Source organism: Rousettus aegyptiacus, unplaced genomic scaffold, assembly GCF_014176215.1.
Source record: "Rousettus aegyptiacus isolate mRouAeg1 unplaced genomic scaffold, mRouAeg1.p scaffold_m13_p_4, whole genome shotgun sequence".
Lineage (NCBI taxonomy): Eukaryota > Metazoa > Chordata > Mammalia > Chiroptera > Pteropodidae > Rousettus > Rousettus aegyptiacus.
Window position 1 is genome coordinate 154,780,917 of NW_023416307.1, and position 16,855 is coordinate 154,797,771.

General features: G+C 51.5%; 2 protein-coding genes across 12 annotated transcripts; both read left to right on the top strand.

Moving 5' to 3' along the window:
• The first annotated feature begins 1,424 nt into the window (after positions 1-1,424).
• LOC107513314 (ATR interacting protein) lies at positions 1,425-14,936 on the top strand. 10 transcript variants are annotated; one of them, XM_036220032.1, is made up of 14 exons: positions 1,425-1,767; positions 3,610-3,740; positions 4,441-4,611; positions 6,211-6,407; positions 7,545-7,702; positions 9,008-9,109; positions 9,465-9,579; positions 9,772-10,452; positions 13,004-13,140; positions 13,275-13,366; positions 13,793-13,873; positions 14,061-14,255; positions 14,586-14,619; positions 14,719-14,882. In XM_036220032.1, the coding sequence occupies exons 1-14, from the start codon at positions 1,521-1,523 to the stop codon at positions 14,784-14,786; spliced, it is 2,409 nt and encodes an 802-aa protein (XP_036075925.1). In that variant the 5' UTR covers positions 1,425-1,520; the 3' UTR covers positions 14,787-14,882. The 10 variants fall into 10 exon arrangements, 9 of the variants coding, with proteins under 9 accessions (XP_036075925.1, XP_036075926.1, XP_036075927.1 ...); XM_036220033.1 differs by having other exon boundaries at positions 14,061-14,313; positions 14,583-14,619; positions 14,719-14,853; XM_036220034.1 differs by having other exon boundaries at positions 14,583-14,619; positions 14,719-14,798.
• Positions 14,937-15,056: 120 nt separating this feature from the next.
• Positions 15,057-16,815, top strand: TREX1 (three prime repair exonuclease 1). Of its 2 annotated transcripts, none has more exons than XM_016149843.2 (2): positions 15,057-15,312; positions 15,812-16,815. In XM_016149843.2, exons 1-2 carry the CDS (start codon positions 15,084-15,086, stop codon positions 16,774-16,776), a joined length of 1,194 nt encoding a protein of 397 aa, XP_016005329.1. In that variant the 5' UTR covers positions 15,057-15,083; the 3' UTR covers positions 16,777-16,815. The 2 variants fall into 2 exon arrangements, with proteins under 2 accessions (XP_016005329.1, XP_016005330.1); XM_016149844.2 differs by lacking the exon at positions 15,057-15,312 and adding an exon at positions 15,386-15,517.
• Positions 16,816-16,855: the final 40 nt, after the last annotated feature.

The window sequence follows — 16,855 nt, forward strand, 5'->3', positions numbered from 1 at the left end:
GGAATCATGCTAAGCTTTCTTCGAAAATGTGTTTTCAAAAAGGGCTCCAGAATTAGTTGGATTTCACTAAGTCAAAATTGGAAAATGTTTTGATAGATTGAGGCCTGTTTTATGGCTCAATGTACTTGACATGAACGGGGGGGTGGGGTGAGGGGGGAATCTTTCTTTGGACTTTTTAGGCAGTCCCTGTGGGACCTTGCCAGCTGGCACCTAGCCCAGTGCTGCTGAGTACAACCCTGAGATCCAGTGCCAGCACACTGACCCTAAGAGTGGAATGTAATCCCTCCTGACAAATCAAGTGCAGTCCTGTCTCTGGTCTCTTTACAGGACCAGAGACCTGCAGCAATTAAAACATAGCTGTCTGAGGGAAACTACCAGTTACCTTAAAAAACGAAAGTATTCAAGAGCCTGTAGGCCCTGACAACCATCTATCTCCCTTTCATTTACTGCTTTCACAAACACCCACAAGACAATCACAGGCTAAATTTGACACTGCATGGAAGGATGAAAGTCTTGCCCCTTACTCTCCAACATCCTGTTCCTCTTAACTGCCCTACACGCCACTGCTGCCCAATAAAATCCTGGCAGGCACTCAAACCCAACTGGAATCCCTGCTCCTCTTTGAAGCCTTACCTTATTTCTGCCACAGATAACTCCTACCTGGCACTTGTGTGGCTTCCATTTTGGTGGTGTATGCTTGTCTAAGTAGTCTTATGTGGCAGCCTCCTTGCTCACTCTGATAACTCCTACTCAACCTGTAAAACAGCCTACGTGCCACTTCCAGGGGTCCTTCCTCGCCTTCCTGGGCCTCATTCACTTCTTTATGACCAGCACTTGGGACAAAAACATTCAAGCGTTCTCAAAGAAATTAATGAATAATGTTAATGGCCTGAGCAGTTTCCACCCCCTCCCAACACATGCACGACCTTCTTAGACTTGCTTCCCCATACCTGCCTCAAATGCACATTCAAAACACCTACTGTTCTCAAACATGTCTGCTAATAGTTACATTCGTACTCGCCTAACCCCCCTCTCCCGTACTCCTTCCCACGAGAACCTCGAGGCATGTGAGAGGTGGGTCCAGCAGAGGACAGCGAGGTTGCAGAAACCCCTAAGTGCTGGCTGCAAGTGTGGATATCGAGTGTGGCTGTGTACCCCACGAGATGCTAGGGAGGGGGCGCACAGCCACCCGCGCGGCGGGGCCAGGTGAGCCCGGAACCCGCGCCCCTGCTAGCTTAGAACGCACCGCACACAGCCCCGGGAGCAGACCTACTGAGTCCCAACAGCGACTGTAGAGAGGAGACGCGTGACCTAGAACAGGCACGTAGCGGAGCACGGCGGCGCGCTCGGATGTACGTCATTCCCCCGCGCCAGCCGGCTGGCCGATGATTGGCCCGTGGGCCTGGGGGCGTGGCCCAGCGGCTGAGGCTGGCGGCGGCTCGCGGGCGGTTGGTCCAGTTCGCCAGTCTCGTGGTTACCGTAGCCGACTCGGTGCTTCAGGGCACTGACCAGCGGCAGGCATGGCTGGAACCTCCACCCCCGGCAGCAAGAGGCGGAGCGGGCCCCCGGCGCCTAGCCCCGGCCCGCCGCCCAGCAGCGGGCACCCTCCTAGCAAGCGAGCCCGGGGCTTCCCCGCCCCCGCCACCATGGATCCCGAAGACCCGTTCGGCCCGCACGGGGATTTCACCGCGGACGACCTGGAGGAGCTCGACACCCTCGCGTCACAAGCCCTGAGCCAATGCCCGTCCGCTGCTCAGGACGTGTCCAGTGAGTGCACCTAGAGGCCTTTTTCCCCCCGAGGGTGATGCGTACCTCGCCAAACACCCTTTGATGGCTGTGGCTTCAGGACCTCACAGCGACTGCTGACCCCGGCGTCTTACACCCACACTGCGCTTTCACCTTTTTAAAATATAGAACAGCTTTATTTAAGCAGCTGTTGTGCCCCCAGAGGAGAAATGGATCAGGAATGTCAATCGATTTGAAATATGGAAAGCTAGGTTAACATTTTACTTCAGTTTCTAAAGTTAGGGCCACTAGGTTCTTAGTCCTAAACAGAAATCCTTGGAACACGATTCCCACCACCATCAGAAACATCACTACCTATACACGGAGACCCATTCTTGTGACAGCTTTTGGAGGCGTTAGGTCTAATGAAGACCGCTGTCCCCGTTGAGCTGTATGAGCATAAGAGGGGTCTGGCAGAGGCAAGAGATGAAAGGGACTTATTCTTTTTACAACCAGTAAATGGTACTAGGTGGCCAGACCTTAGGAACTGCAGCACACTTAGCAATGAGCAAAACCCCCTTCCTTCATGGAGCTTGCATTGTAGTTGGGGAATGAATGAAATCTGTGGAGCCCCCAGAAAGAGGTTTTGAGGGCAACTTTCATCTCTACTTGGATGTCTCACAGACTCATTAAACTCCACACAATCACTTCCTGGAAACACAGTCATCCTCCAGCATCTCCAGCATGGCGCCTGGCAAAGCAGACACGCAGAAAGCACTCGATGACCACATGTTCCACACAACAGTGACTAGCACCACTCTTATCAGGTGGCACAAGGTGACAGCTCCCTTACCTTCACCATACATCTAATTCTTCTCCAAACCCTGTAACTTTACCTTCTGAATCTATCTCTGGAATCTAGCCTCTTTGCATCATCTCTGCCATCTCCCTGCTGTGTTACCATCTCCCCTCCCTTGGACAATAATCTGCTAAATAGTCTTCTCTGTTCCAGTGTTGACTCCCTACACGTCAGTCTTCACAACACAGCTAGAGTTATCTTTCTGAAACAAATCTGGCTGTGTGTCATACAGATAGACTTAAACATTCCTATTGAAAGCCTTTTAATGACTTCCCACCATTTTTACTATAAAGAGCTAAATCCTTTTGTGGCCTGCAAGGCCCAGCATGGTCTGTCCCTTTCCCTCTTCCTCTCTGGTATTTAGCCACACTGCCCTTCCTTTATTCCTTGAGTTCTCCCTGCTTTACAATAGAAAAACTTTTTGCACATTGCTGTTTCTTGTCTATACATTCGCCATCTGCACCCATGTGGTTACTCCTGTTTTTTCTTCAGCTTTCGGCTCAGTCATCACTTCCTTAGGGGAAGCCTTCCAGTCATTCAGTTAGATCACACCCCCCTATTATAGGCTTTCCTACGTTCTCTGCAGCTCTCAACACAGTTGTAATTTTACATTTGTACATACGATTATTTCTCAATGTCCCGTAAGCTCCACCAGTATAAAAACAATCCATTTTGCTTACCATTATACATTTAGAGACTAAATCATGCCTTGCGTATTGTAGGTGCTTAGTACATATTTTTAAATAATAGATCACTGAGTTCTACCAGTGATATCCCCACAGTGCCATTCAGCTTTTAGATGAGATTCTTAAAATTGGGTGGGGGATGGGGAGAAGGTGACAGGATCTATTATTTCATAAGGATCGTTTATGAGTTTGAGTCAGGTTCTTAGGTTGGAAAAAATACCTATATTGCTTACTAGATGTTTCTCTAATTTGCTTTCAAGAGGGATTCTTTTCAACATTGTCTGGCAAAAGTGGGAAAATGTTGGGTCCTAAAAAGTATATGAGGACTGTTTTTCACAGGTGTTCATAAGGTCCCCAGATTAGATGGACTGTCAAAAAATCCTTCAGGAAAAGACAGAGAAATTGTTCCAGTTAAAGATAATTTTGAATTAGAGGTACTTCAGGCACAATACAAAGAACTTAAAGACAAGGTAAGTGACTTAACTTGGGGTTTTTATAGCTAATTCATTCACTTATGCATGCATTGTAAATCAATGTACAATAAGATAGATAAAAGTTTTAAAACAAGTCCAGATTCATCCCCATGAAATGGGGGAAGGCTGGGAAAAGAAAGCCAGAAAATTGAGGATGAAAGAAACTAAATTTTGAAATTCCTTGGCTTAACAGCCAGTATAAGAAGACAGACACTGTATACCAGATCCAAAAAGGGATACAAATTTTCCGTTTTAGCACGAAGATAAATTTATAAATTATGTCTTATATAAATAATACAACATAGTAATGGTTGCTATTTTCATTAGCAGTTGTGCAAAAAAGCAGACATCCTTCATGTGACCAACCTTGGTCCTTAGGAAAACCAGGAACATAATGTGGAATTTTAGTTCTGTGAGGTGTGTGACCCAAATTGTTTAGACCTACTAGAGCCTACAGAATCTGTGTGCATGAGTGACAAGTGTGTCTTTAAGCTGTCTTGCTGAATATCAGCTGTCACATGGAGGAGCCTAGCAGACCATGGTGACGTCTGGTTGGTACAGATATATTTTGAGCGCTCATTGATCTGTAGGATATATTTTACATGGGCTTTTTCCATCCCCACAGCTACATGTTGAAACAAGTACATATATAATTTTCCTTTACAAACTTTTCACAAGATTGATTTGGTATTTATAGATGAAAGCAATGGAAGAAGAAGTCCTCATTAAAAATGGAGAAATTAAAATTTTGCGGGACTCACTGCATCAGACTGAATCCATTTTAGAGGAGCAGAAAAGATCACATTTCCTTCTGGAGCAAGAGAAAACTCAAGCACTCAGTGACAAAGAAAGGGAATTCTCCAAAAAGGTGACCCAGAGCATTTGTTTTGGTTATTATGGACACTAGCTTTGCCTGCGCACTGAGCTCCTTTAGAAACAGCGACCAAAGTTGCATGTAAATCTTCCAGGAAGATTTCAACAGTTGTCTTAAATACTGTCTATCACCTCATTGCATGTACTTTTCCTCAGCCTCCATATGTGGTTTGGAAAAGCAATCTGAAACCGTTTTTCTGTAGTAGTTGGTCTTGGCAGGTATAAATCGCTAGCTTTGACTCCAGAAACAGGTTTACATTAGGACTCCTTTGGCAGTTCAGAAACTCAAATGATCTAGCTTAGGCCGAAAGGAAATGTATTGGCTTCTATAACTAAATCTGGGGGAAACGGGTGTGCTGGAGCCTTGACTGCCTCAAGTCTTGCTGGGATTCATCTTTGCTCTCTGCACTATAGACAGGCTTCATCCTTCTGGTAGAGGGTGTGTCCTCCAGAAGCAACTAGACTCCTGTTTCAGAGCAGACTGAAGACTTGGGCTCCCATCTCAAGTTTTAAAATTCCGGGCAAGTTTTAAAATTTTCAAATTGGTCTGATCTTGGGAGCCTTTGAGATCTTGCTGTCTAGAATATAGCCAGTTTGGCTCAAATATTACTCTTATAAAAATTCAAAAATAAAAATAAAATTGGTCTGACCTGAGTCAGATGCCTGTCCTTGAACCGGTTGCTGTCACCACAGAGATGAAAGTTCCCATTCAGATCACATAGAGGTGGTGAGATGATTATTCCTCAGGGGAAAGAGATGCTGTTCTGGGAAGAAAAATAGTTGTCCAGAGTATACTCCGACTTGCCTTCAGCACCTCCCGGAGTCTTCAGTCTCAAGGACATGGGGTCTTCATTCAGAAAACTTAGCAAAATTGAAAGGAGCAAACTTTAAACTACCTGGCCCCAGCACTAATAGGAGCAATTGCCTTTCTGTATGTATGGTGAAGAACGAGGGATTTGCACTTGGACAAACCAGAGTTTGAGTCCAGACTATCTCCTACCAGTGGTGAGCTCGGGGCAATGATTTAAACTCTAAGACTCATTTCCTTTACCTAGGCCAGGAAATAACCAGAAGGTTGTTATGAGACTTAAAAGGTTCTGCACTTACTGTGTCTGGTGCTCTGCCTGGCACAGAGTGTGCTCAGGGGAGTGAGTGACAGCAGATACCGTTGGCTGTAGGCCTTGAGGGCCAGAGCAGCAGGTCTGCCCACATCGTACAGGGTTTTGGTAAAACTCTTTCAAATACTCTGCCCAGACTTTCAGGAAAGCCTGGAATTGTGCACCATTGCATTCATGAAAAGGCCGACATGTTATTGTGTGAGACATGGCCCCTCGTCAAGTTCTGTGCTGGGCATTTTACACTGAACATTCTTATTTAATTCCCCCAACCGTGAAGACAGGTATTTTTGTTACAGGTAAGCCGAAGTTCAGAGAGTCTGAGTAAATGGTATTTGAGCCCTCACAATAGTTCAGGTCAAAATCTCTTTCTAGCATACCATGCTATCTTTCAGAAAGAAACGTAAAGCTTGATATTTTAGGACATTTATGTCACAGCAGACTTTCAAACATATTTCTCATGATTTGTTTTTCATTAGCTTGAGACTTTGAAGCCCAGAGGTATTTGTGTATCTGTGACGAGGGAGCACTACAAGGATGTTTCTTTTGCCTTCCAGCTCCAATCACTGCAGTCTGAACTCCAATTTAAAGACGCAGAGATGAACGAATTAAAGACAAAGCTTCAAAGCAGTGAACGAGCAAATAAACTAGCTGCTCCCTCCACTTCCCACCTCAGGTAATCATGTTGCCGGAGAGAGAGTTCGACTTTGCATTGTTTAGTGGAAAGTCTGAAGAACAGCATCAGGCTAGTTCTGAATGAAGGCCATTTAGACTCTGGGGCTTGGACCTAGGCCCTCTTTGCTGAAGCCCTCAAAGGTGGTTTGGATGAGGCTCGAATGGTTTGGGGCATCACAGCATAAAGCCCCCCCCCCCACACTCTAGAAGTGCTTCCACTGTATAGGACTTTAAAAACACAGCTCCACGGGACTAGAAAAGGCTAGAAAGATCATCTCTAAACTCTTGGCTAGTCTTATTTTTATATAATATGTTTCAAATAACTGATTTTGCCCAAGCATAAGTGTGTTTCAGTCCCAACTTCTTGAAATAATTTTTCTCATTTGCTGCCCTGGGACCTTTGTCCAGCAGCCCCCACCTTTGCTGCAGATATGATGAGCTTGTTAATGGTCTGTGTCCTGCCCCCAACTGGCACAGTGTCACTGTCAGCCTGGAAATTAGAACAGTGTAAGTCAGAGCATCTTTCTCTGGTATCAGACATTCTGCTGTCTTTGCTCGTAATGGACAAAGTGTGAAATTGATCTCTTCTTGCTTTGCATAGTCCAGATAAGACAGGAGAACAGAGGGAGTCCAGCCTCACTCCTTCACCCATCACTAAGAGAAGGGCCTTGGCCTTGTCTCGTCAGTCAGAGTGTTAAGACTGCTTCTCTAACATAAAGCCCCTGGCACATTGAGGAGCTGGCTCAGTTTTCAAGTTGCAAGACATAACGCACCTTTTAATAGACCCTCTTTCTACTGAAAACCTTTAAATGAAGTCCCTGGCTATTAAAAAAAGAGATCATTCCACATTGAAAAGATGTTTTGTGGAATCAGAACTAGTAATGGAATTATGGCCAATATTTTTTGGTGATTAGAAGAATATAGATATAAATGGAAGTTTTTTCCAACAGTTCAGATCAAAATGCCTTGAATTTTATACTGTTGCCCTGACAAAGAATGACAGATATAGAGCAGATAAAACCTTTGGTCAAATCACCTAGACATGTAAAGTTTAAAGCTTGTTAGAGGTTTTATAACAAGGCATTTTTAGCAGTTTTAGCAGAATTGTTACTTTGCTTTCATAGTTGACTTTTTCCAGTCCCAGGAAAAGCCCATCTGTGGTTATAAAGGCAGAAGCATGTTCTTCACAGCTCGGGAGACCACCTTTCCCTACGAAGGAATCTTTCAGTGCCGACATGCCGCCTCCCCACCCTTGTCAGACAGAGCCAGGATTCAAGGCCCCAGTAGGCAGAGAGGGTAAGTCAGTCTCTCCGTCATCTTTTGTTGTATAACAAATTACCCAAGTTCGTGGCTCGAAACAACAATAAGGATTTATTTTCTCCTGGTTTCTGTGGGTCAGCGATTCCGACGGGCACAGTGGGGATGGTTTGTCTGTGCAGGGACTGGAATCCCTGACGGCTTGTGTGGAGCTAGACGATCAGTTGCAAGGCGGCTCACTCACGTGGCTGGCACCAGAATTCCTCTCCGTGTGTGGGCCTCTGCACAGAGCTGTTTGGCTGATCACATAACCCGGTGACCGGCTTCCTCTAGAGCTAGCGAACACAGAGAGCCAGGTGGAAGCTGTCCTTTTTGTGGCCTGGCCCAGAAATCACATAGTATCACTTCTGCCCATTCTCTTTGTTAGAAGTGAGTCACTGAGTCTGGGCCACGTTCAAGGAAAAGGAAACTAGTCGGCACCTTTTGAAGAGAAGCGTGTCAAAGAATTTACGGGCACATTTTAAAACCTCCACAGTCAGCGTCCCTGACATGCCCGAAGCACAGCCAGTATGCTGCGTGCTAGTGTGTGTGCTAGTACATGTGTTCCTTTCATAGCCCAGCCCTGACCTGTCCAAGCCCAGCCGTGACCCTGGCTGAAGGAATGCTACTGCTTTCTAGAGAGAGACAGTCTAGCCTGAGTAGGTTTTCACTCTGAGACTGCGCTGTGCCAGATTGCTTAGAATTCAGATCTATTGCCTCTCTCCTGACACCCTTTCAAATCTCTGTCCATCATGCCATCTCCGAGAACCACAGCCACTCGCACTTTCAGAGTCTAGCAACTCCAAGAGCGGTGCCTGGTAGTGTTACGAGCAGGCGGTGGAGACCACTAGCCTAGCCGTGAGTCCCAGTCACACTGCTCACTGGCTTGTGTGATTTGAGCACGTCCCTTAACCTCATGCCTCAGTTTTCCTATAAGTACAAGAGAGCTAACAACACTGTCCCCTCGTAGGGGTGCTGTGAGGAGCAAATGAGCTAATGCGCAAAGCTCTCAGAATGGTGTCTGGGCCGTAGTGAGCACCGTGCAGATGTTAGAGGCTACTGCTTTTATGCTAGTGCCTCATTTTGAAAGGGAGCAAACTTCATTTTCTTTTCCTTTCATTTCCTCATGCGAGTTCCTGTTTTACTTGAGGAAGGCAAAAGATATGAGGGTCATTGGGTTGTTATGGCTCTCGTTTTGATCCAAAATTGAAAAAGCAGAACAATCTCTATTTTAATCTTGTTATGTTTAAGGGTTTCTGATATGCCTATGCTTTTGAGCTCACATTTGATTCACATTTTATCTAGTTTCAGAGGATAAGACCCACAGTCTGGGAGGTGACCCCAGAAAGCAAGAAGAGCCCCCCAAAAGTCTCGCTGACAGCTGGATGCAGAGGTCAGACACTCAAGGTACCAGAATCCCTGCTACTTCTGCAAGCGGCCTGCATGGCTGTGACTGTCCACTGTGATGTTGCCGTGGAATTGTGTGGGGAGCTGTCTCGGTCTCTGAGCACCAGCGCCCCACGCAGTCCTTTAGTGAGTTCAGGGAAGTCGTAGTTGTGACTTAAGCAGAAGACTGTAAAATGGAATGTGCCAAGAGCAGGTATGTCCCAGAGCCTTCAGCATCCACAGTCATCTATCTCAGTGTGGCTCAGTGGCGGCTTAGAGGACAGTTGGTGTCCAAGGAATCCTCGCTTTTTCCTTCTGAGACCATAGAAAAGGCCTCCCATGTCAGAACCTTCTAGAGTCACCTTGTTTTCTGCAGGTTCCATTTTGATAAACCTTCTCCTGAAGCAGCCTTTGATCCCAGGGTCACCTCTAGGTCTGTGCCACCTCCTGAGCAGTTGCTCTGAGGCTCCTACCAGCTCCTTGTTTGGCAGGTAAGCATGAGACTCTGAAAAAAAACTGGTTTAGGAAGAAGTTTCCAAGAAGCAGGTCTCTTTCTGGCCTTGGCCAGCCTGGGAGGCCTGTGCGCTAGTCAGGGAAACTAGAGAATTTGGCAGGCAAGTTGTTTGGGGCCCTTGACCTTATCTCCATCTGACATTTATGTGTTTTCTTTTGTTTGTTGCTAGTACTTTGACTGGGATTTCAAGCCTGAGGACCGCAGGTTCTCGCGATGGGTCCTTTCCCCTGTCGGCCCTTAGAGAAGCACAGAACCTGGCACTTACGGGACTGAATCTGATTGCCAGGAATGAAGGCTCATGTGACAGAGACGCAGCAGAGGGAGGCGGAAGGGCCTTCCCTCTCTGCCAGCTTCCTGGAGCTGTGCATCTCCTCCCACTGGTGCAGTTCTTTATTGGCTTACACTGCCAGGCTCTGCAGGATTTGGCAGTAGCCAAGAGAAGCGGAGCTCCCGGGGACTCACCGACACGTTCCTCCCGCATGAGCTCAGGGGTAGACACCAGCCCCGAGGACTCGCTCTGCAACCTGGAAGCCTTCTCCGTGGCTTCGCTTAGCATTCTCCAGCACCTGGTGTGCCACAGCGGAGCGGTCATCTGCCTGTTACTGTCAGGAGCCGGGCTGGATTCTGCTGCTAAGGAAGGAGACCCGAGCCTGGTTTCCCATGGGGATGTGACCTCAGCCCCAGAGGGGCTTGCTGATGACCAAGGCCAGCATCCACTCTTGAAGATGCTTCTTCGCCTCTTGGCTTTCTCCTCTGCAGCAACAGGTCATCTTCAAGCCAATCTCCTCAGCCAGTGCCTTAAGGTTTTGGTGAAATTAGCTGAAAACGCTTCCCTTGATTCCTTGCCCAGGTATAATGCAGCATGGGAGTCATGATTCTTCAGGGGTCTTACCTGACCACTCGAGGTCTATTCTATGGCCCTTGAACTCTGCTCATATCTTGACTTATCTATACTGCGCAGTTCTAAGCCTTGGTTTAGGTTCCGAGGCTTTGTTCAAGGAGTTCTGAAGTGATGAGAAGTGGGGCCAGGTATTGGGAGAACCAAGGAAGTGGTTTATTTGGCTTAATTCTGCCTCAGTACAGCAGGTAAGAAAACAAACACATGTTAAAGGAGAGCGATTAGCCACCGCGAGGAGTGTCCTGCCCCAGGACAGACAAAGGCTGAACCAAGAGGCCTTTGAACCTGGGGCCTAGATCAGGTGAAGACCATGGATCACAACCACGTTTCAGTCTGATGGGGTTCCCAGAGGGTGTGGGGAGGCTCTGCAGCCCACAAGCCGACCTTGCTGGGAACCCGCTCGTCATCATCGTGCCCCCCTTGGGCATGAACGGCAGGCGGCTGGCTGCTCTCGAGGTTTGTTGGAAGCAGGTGTATAGTGAGCCTTGCTCACTGAGCACCATTGTCATGAATTCCTAACTTGGGATCCCGGGGCCTAACTGGGAGACCCCATAAACACCAGCAGCCCATCCCCTTGTCCAGAACGACCACCCACTACTCCAACAAGCAGCCAGTTCCTGTGTTGGAATAGCTCTGCGGGCTGCACATAACTTTTCACCTTTGAGCTCAGGTAGCTGTTTCTAAAAATACTTCCGGATCCTGGTCCGCCTGAACATTATCTGGCTGATCTGGTCCATCCTGAAGGTGGTGCCCAGTGCCACTGCGCAGTGCAGGCCGCACAGCAGGTGCAGAACCATCACTCAGGTGCCGGACGGGAGCCCAGCCCAGTGGCCGACTGTTTCATATTTGTTGAATGAATACCAGGAACCACATTTTCACCATTTCCCTTGGTAGAAACCATCATTCTAGTCCTGTTCCCCTGTCCACAGGACATGAAAAAATAACCATTTAATGGGTGCTTACCACAGGCCAGACCCAGGTGCCTTCTGTTCACTAGCTCATGTGACCTCTGCAGAGCCCTGCACCCTCACGCTAGCACAGAGCCTGGCTCGCTGGGGGCCTCTGTCCGCTGAGTGAATAAACCCTGCACCGAGGTAGGGAAGCTTGTCAGTTCCGATGAAGCACGCTGGGTGGGTTTCGAACCAGTTAGGCTCCTGAGCCATTGCCCTTGGGCACCATCTGATGCTACCTCTCCCTCTGCTCTACCGAATTCCTTCATATTGCAAGGTGAACCCACTATACATCTTCTTAGTCACCTTGGCATAAAACCTAGGGACAGGTGCCAGCAAGGGTCTAAAACAATATGCAACTCTGCGGCCTCATAAAGGGCACCACGAGCTTGAGGGTGAATCACCCCTCACACCCTTGTCTTGCCACTGCATTTGCTGTGGCCGTAGGTCCAGGGTTGTTCAGCAGGTACTAGGGTGGCAGGGGCTTTGGAGCAAATAGTTCTCATCTCCAACTTCAGCCAGAGCAGTGTGACTTACCTATTGTGCGTTTGGAGGCACTGCAGAAAATTCATTTAAAAAGAAGGCTCTGATGCTATCAAAAACCAATTTGGAAACCACTGTGTTGTATCTAAAGATGAGGGTTTTGTGCAAATAGTTTCAGGGGCTTTAGTGGACTAGTTAGGGGCCATTTCTACCCAGTTTCCCACAAAATAACAGATTCCCACAATGTTCCAGACTCCAGGGCAACTGGAAACATTCGGCTTCCGGTCTGCCGGACAGGATTCACTCTAAAATGAGTCCGCCCCGAGTAGTGAGACCCTGCCTCCCAGCGGTGCCCTGAGGAATGTTCCGCACCCTCAGTGCCGCGCACTGGGTCGCTGCAGATGCGTGAGGTGGGACACAGGTAGAGCTGCCTCCTCCCCACCCACGAGGCTGTGCAGGCTGCACAAACCAGTCATCTTGGGACTTGGTTCCTTGGCGATAGCCATCCCTTTGCCCTGAGACCTGGGGGAGAGTGTGCCCAGAGCCCCAGGAGCACCCCAAGTGGGCTTCTTCTCATACTTGGTGGCAGAATGGCTGGTGTCTTATAACGGGTGGAGAAAATGGTCTTGCTCAGCAAGTGGTCTCATAAGATCCAACCATAGCCAAGTTCAAGTTTATCACTTCCAGAGCCTGGCGAGTCCTTTGGTGGTGGGAACAGGACATTTCACTCAATTAACACCTGCCTCCCTATTTGGGAGCAGTGGCAGGAAAGAGCTCGGGAGCAGTGTGGAGGCCAGGCACCCCAGGTCCAGGGACGCAACCCCTACTTTACTGGGTGGCTCTGTGTCGGGTAAGGGCCTGTCATCTCTAAGCTGCAGTAGTCCCATAATGAAGGGCAGTGCCCACTCGATGTGAAAGTAGGTGGTCAGCTGGCATTTGAACCCAGGGCTGTCTGAACTACATCTCTTTCTGCTGGCCTGCTGGAATGTCCTGTTCTCTCGTGAGAAAGGAAGGTGACTTGTGGGATTGGGTCAGAAGTGCCACATCCCTCCGGGCCCCCTGTGTTTTAGGTTCCAGTGTGTGCTCCCGCTGCTGCCACAGTGCCTCAGTGCAGAGACACCGCTCCCCAGTGTGCTGCTAACTGTCGAGCTCCTCTCCCTCCTCGTGGACCACGAGACACTCGCACCTCAGCTCTGCGCCCACTCCGGTAAAGCCGGGTAGGGGGCAGGCGCCTGGGCTGCTTTGGCAGGGCCGAGTCAGAAGCCTCCTGAGGGCTTCTGCAGTTGCGCCGGCTCCGGGTGAGCAGGGGAGCCCTGAGTGAGAGCTAGGCCTGCTTTTCAGAAGGCTGCCTCCTCCTGCGGTTGTACATGTACATCACGTCAAGGCCTGACAAGGTGGCCTCGGACACACAGTGGCTTCAGCTGGAGCAAGAGGTAAAAACGCCAGAGCTGTTGAACTGACTGCTCGCTACCCCACCCCGAGAGCCTCTTTCCCTCCCTCTAATTCATTTTGGTAGCAAGAGTTTCTCTAGCCACTAATAAGGTAAACTCATGTGGGGGCTCCACACCACGCAGGTGCAATGCAGTGGGCCCCGGGGCGTCCTGGGACTTGGCAGAGTTGCCAGATAACTGGTGCTGCCCCGGCTTTGGGGCCTGGTGGCTGGAGGTGGGCTCGTTGGTAGAGACTGTTGTCTGTCCTGGGTTTGGTCTGGGAAGGCCCCACAGCACCACCTCTTGGACCCCATTTGTGCATACAAGCAGTTGCTAAGGCAACTGGAGCTCTCGTAGGAGCCCGAGAAAGGCCTCGCTGTGATCAGGGTCTCGTTCTGCCACGGATGGAACAGTCTGCTCTTGTTCTAGGCGGTGTGGCTCCTGGCCAAGCTTGGTGTGCAGAGCCCCTCCTCCCCAGTGACCGGTTCCAGCTGCCAGTGCAACGTGGAGGTGAGTGCCCAGAGGTGGGCAGCGGCGGCAGTGGACAGCTCTGTTGGCGGGTGAGGCGGCCCCGTGCAAGGACCCCATGCTGCTTCACTCAGAACCCTCCGCGCCTGGGTGGCCAGGGAAGGCTGCCCAGCTGAGCAAGTCAGGGTGCAGGGACTGTGAGCCCTGACCTCAGTCTGCGCCCCGCCAGGTGGTCAGGGCGCTCACGGTGATGCTGCACAGACAGTGGCTGACAGTGCGCAGGGCAGGGGGACCCCCAAGGACTGACTGGCAGAAGCGGACAGTGCGGTGTCTGCGGGACACGGTGCTGCTGCTGCACAGCCTGTCCCAGAAGGACAAGCTCTTCACGGTGCACTGCGTGGAGGTCCTGCATCAGTATGACCAGGTGATGCCAGGGGTCAGCATGCTGATTCGAGGGCTTCCTGATGTGACAGACTGTGAAGGTGAGCCGGCAGGAGGACCCTGCCCTGCCCCGGCCCACTCGGGTTTTCCCTGAAGTTCGTGCATGAGTCAGACTTCCTGGGCTGGCGTTGGCAGCCTCCGCCCGCCACGGCCTTTGCCAGCGCTGGGGTCATTCCTGTCTTCCTGCTCCGATTCCTCTCGGAGCGCAGCAGGCTGCCTTTTACTCCTATCTGTTGAGTCGGCCTGGCAGAGTCACGGTTTTTCCAGAAACATCCCTGTCTGAATTGCCTTTGTATCACTTTGCTTGCAGTAGCTGAGGGAGCAAGGCCTGGGCGTGGAAGGGACTGGTTAGTTCCTGCGGGCGTGGGGGGAGGGCAGGTGGGACCTCCCCCAGTCCCCAGCACCTTCGGGCCTTCACCGTAGAATCCTCTCCCGTTTCGGCTCAGAGTCGGCCCTGGATGACCTCTGTGCCACTGAGACGGATGTGGACGACCCTGAGATGGACTGCAGCTGACGTCTGTGGGCATCGAGCCACGTGGTGGCGCCAGCACTGCGGTTTTCCTCATCTCAACCGATTAAAAGCAGTGACCGGCTGTTTGAGGACCTGCCAGCCTTGTTGTGTTTCCTGAGTCTGATCTGTGTTGGCTGAGTGGGCGGGATGGAGCAAGAGCGAGAGCCTGGGAAGGCTGGGATCCTTCTTCCGGTCCCTGGCTGGAGTTGAGACTTGTCCCCATGGTAACGAATCTGCCTGGAGGAAGGAGCCCTGCCCTGCCTGTGGAATTGTCCTGAGTCATCGCTTTGGGCAGAGGCCATGGGAAGAAACCATTGTACAGCAAGGAAGACAGCAGCCAGGCCTAAACCAGGGAGGCCTGGGGAAGTGTGGCTACAGTGGGAGCACAGATCGGCCCTGGCAGGGGCTCCCGGCAGGCTCGAGTCCTTGAGCTGGCCTTTCCCTGATGCCTGGGGCCCACTGCCCTTGACTTCCCAGCTGGCTGTCTCACTGGTGTCAGGACTGTGGTGTATTGTGCCGGCCCACAGCTGTACGTCTGCGGCCTTTCAGGATCACGGGGGTGGGTGTGGGGGAGTGGGAGGGGTAAGGGGGAGGAGCTGAGGGATTGGGCGGGCCTTGCTCGCACCAGCCTGGTGGGCGGGCTCAGGATAAGTTTCATTTCCCGCCACTGCAACCAGCAGCAAGACCCAGCCCGAGTGCGCTTGGAGTCACTGCTGCCTTCCACTAGCTACTTGGTAAGTGAGAATCCGCAAGGGGCTGGGGCTGGGTAGGAAGGCCATGGGTTCCGCCCGGCGCCCCAGACTAGGCAGGTAATAGGGGAGGAGCCAAACCTTCGCCCGACAGTTGAGTATGCTAATGACCTTAAGGAAGCCACCCCACCCTCTTGGGTTTCTGTCCTGAAAATGGGTCTTGGAGCTCGCCGACAGGGCAGGCTGCCTGGGAAGGGGGGCCCAGAGGTGTGCTCCCCACCTCCAACCTCACCACTCGGGCACTCACATTCTCGCTCCCCACCTGGCACTCATCCCCAGGCTCGGCGGCAGGACCCAGCATGGGCTCGCAAGCCCTGCCTCCGGGTCCCATGCAGACCCTCATCTTCTTGGACTTGGAGGCCACTGGACTGCCCTTCTCCCAGCCGAAGATCACGGAGCTGTGCCTGCTGGCCGTCCACAGATGTGCCCTGGAGAGCTCTCCCAGCCCACAGGGGCCTCCGCCCACGGCGCCCCCGCCCCCCCGCGTGGTGGACAAGCTCTCCCTGTGCGTGGCTCCGGGGAAGGCGTGTAGCCCCGCGGCCAGCGAGATCACGGGCCTGAGCACAGAGGCGCTGGCAGCGCACGCGCGTCAGAGCTTCGACGCCGGCCTGGCTGGCCTGCTCCGCGCCTTCCTGCAGCGCCAGCCGCAGCCCTGGTGCCTCGTGGCGCACAACGGCGACCGCTACGACTTCCCCCTGCTGCAGGCAGAGCTGGCCGCGCTGGGCCTTGCCAGCGCTCTGGACGGCACCTTCTGCGTGGACAGCATCGCTGCCCTGAAGGCCCTGGAGCGGGCCGGCAGCCCTCCGAAGGAGGGCCAGAGGAGGAGCTACAGCCTGGGCAGCATCTACACGCGCCTGTACGGGCAGGCACCGCCGGACTCGCACACGGCGGAGGGGGACGTCCTGGCCTTGCTCAGCATCTGTCAGTGGAGGCCGCAGGCCCTGCTGCACTGGGTGGACACGCACGCCAGGCCCTTCAGCACCGTCAAGCCGATGTACGGGGTCACAGCCTCTACTGGAACCAACTCAGGGCCATCTGCTGCTACAGCCACTGCACTCCCGGCCAGAGCCAGGGACACCAGTCTCGACCTTGGACGAAGCAAGAGGCCCAAGGTACTCCCTCCAGCAAAGGGCCCTGAAGCCTCACTCCCCGAGGGACTGCTGGCCCCACTGGGGCTGCTGGCCTTGCTGACCGTGGCGGTAGCCACACTGTATGGGTTGTCGCTGTCCACACCTGAGCAATAGGCCAAAGAAGGTCTGACTAATAAAGACCCTACAGCACCGCGTGGTCCCTTGCCTCTACCTTCCTTGGCAGCCTTAGAAC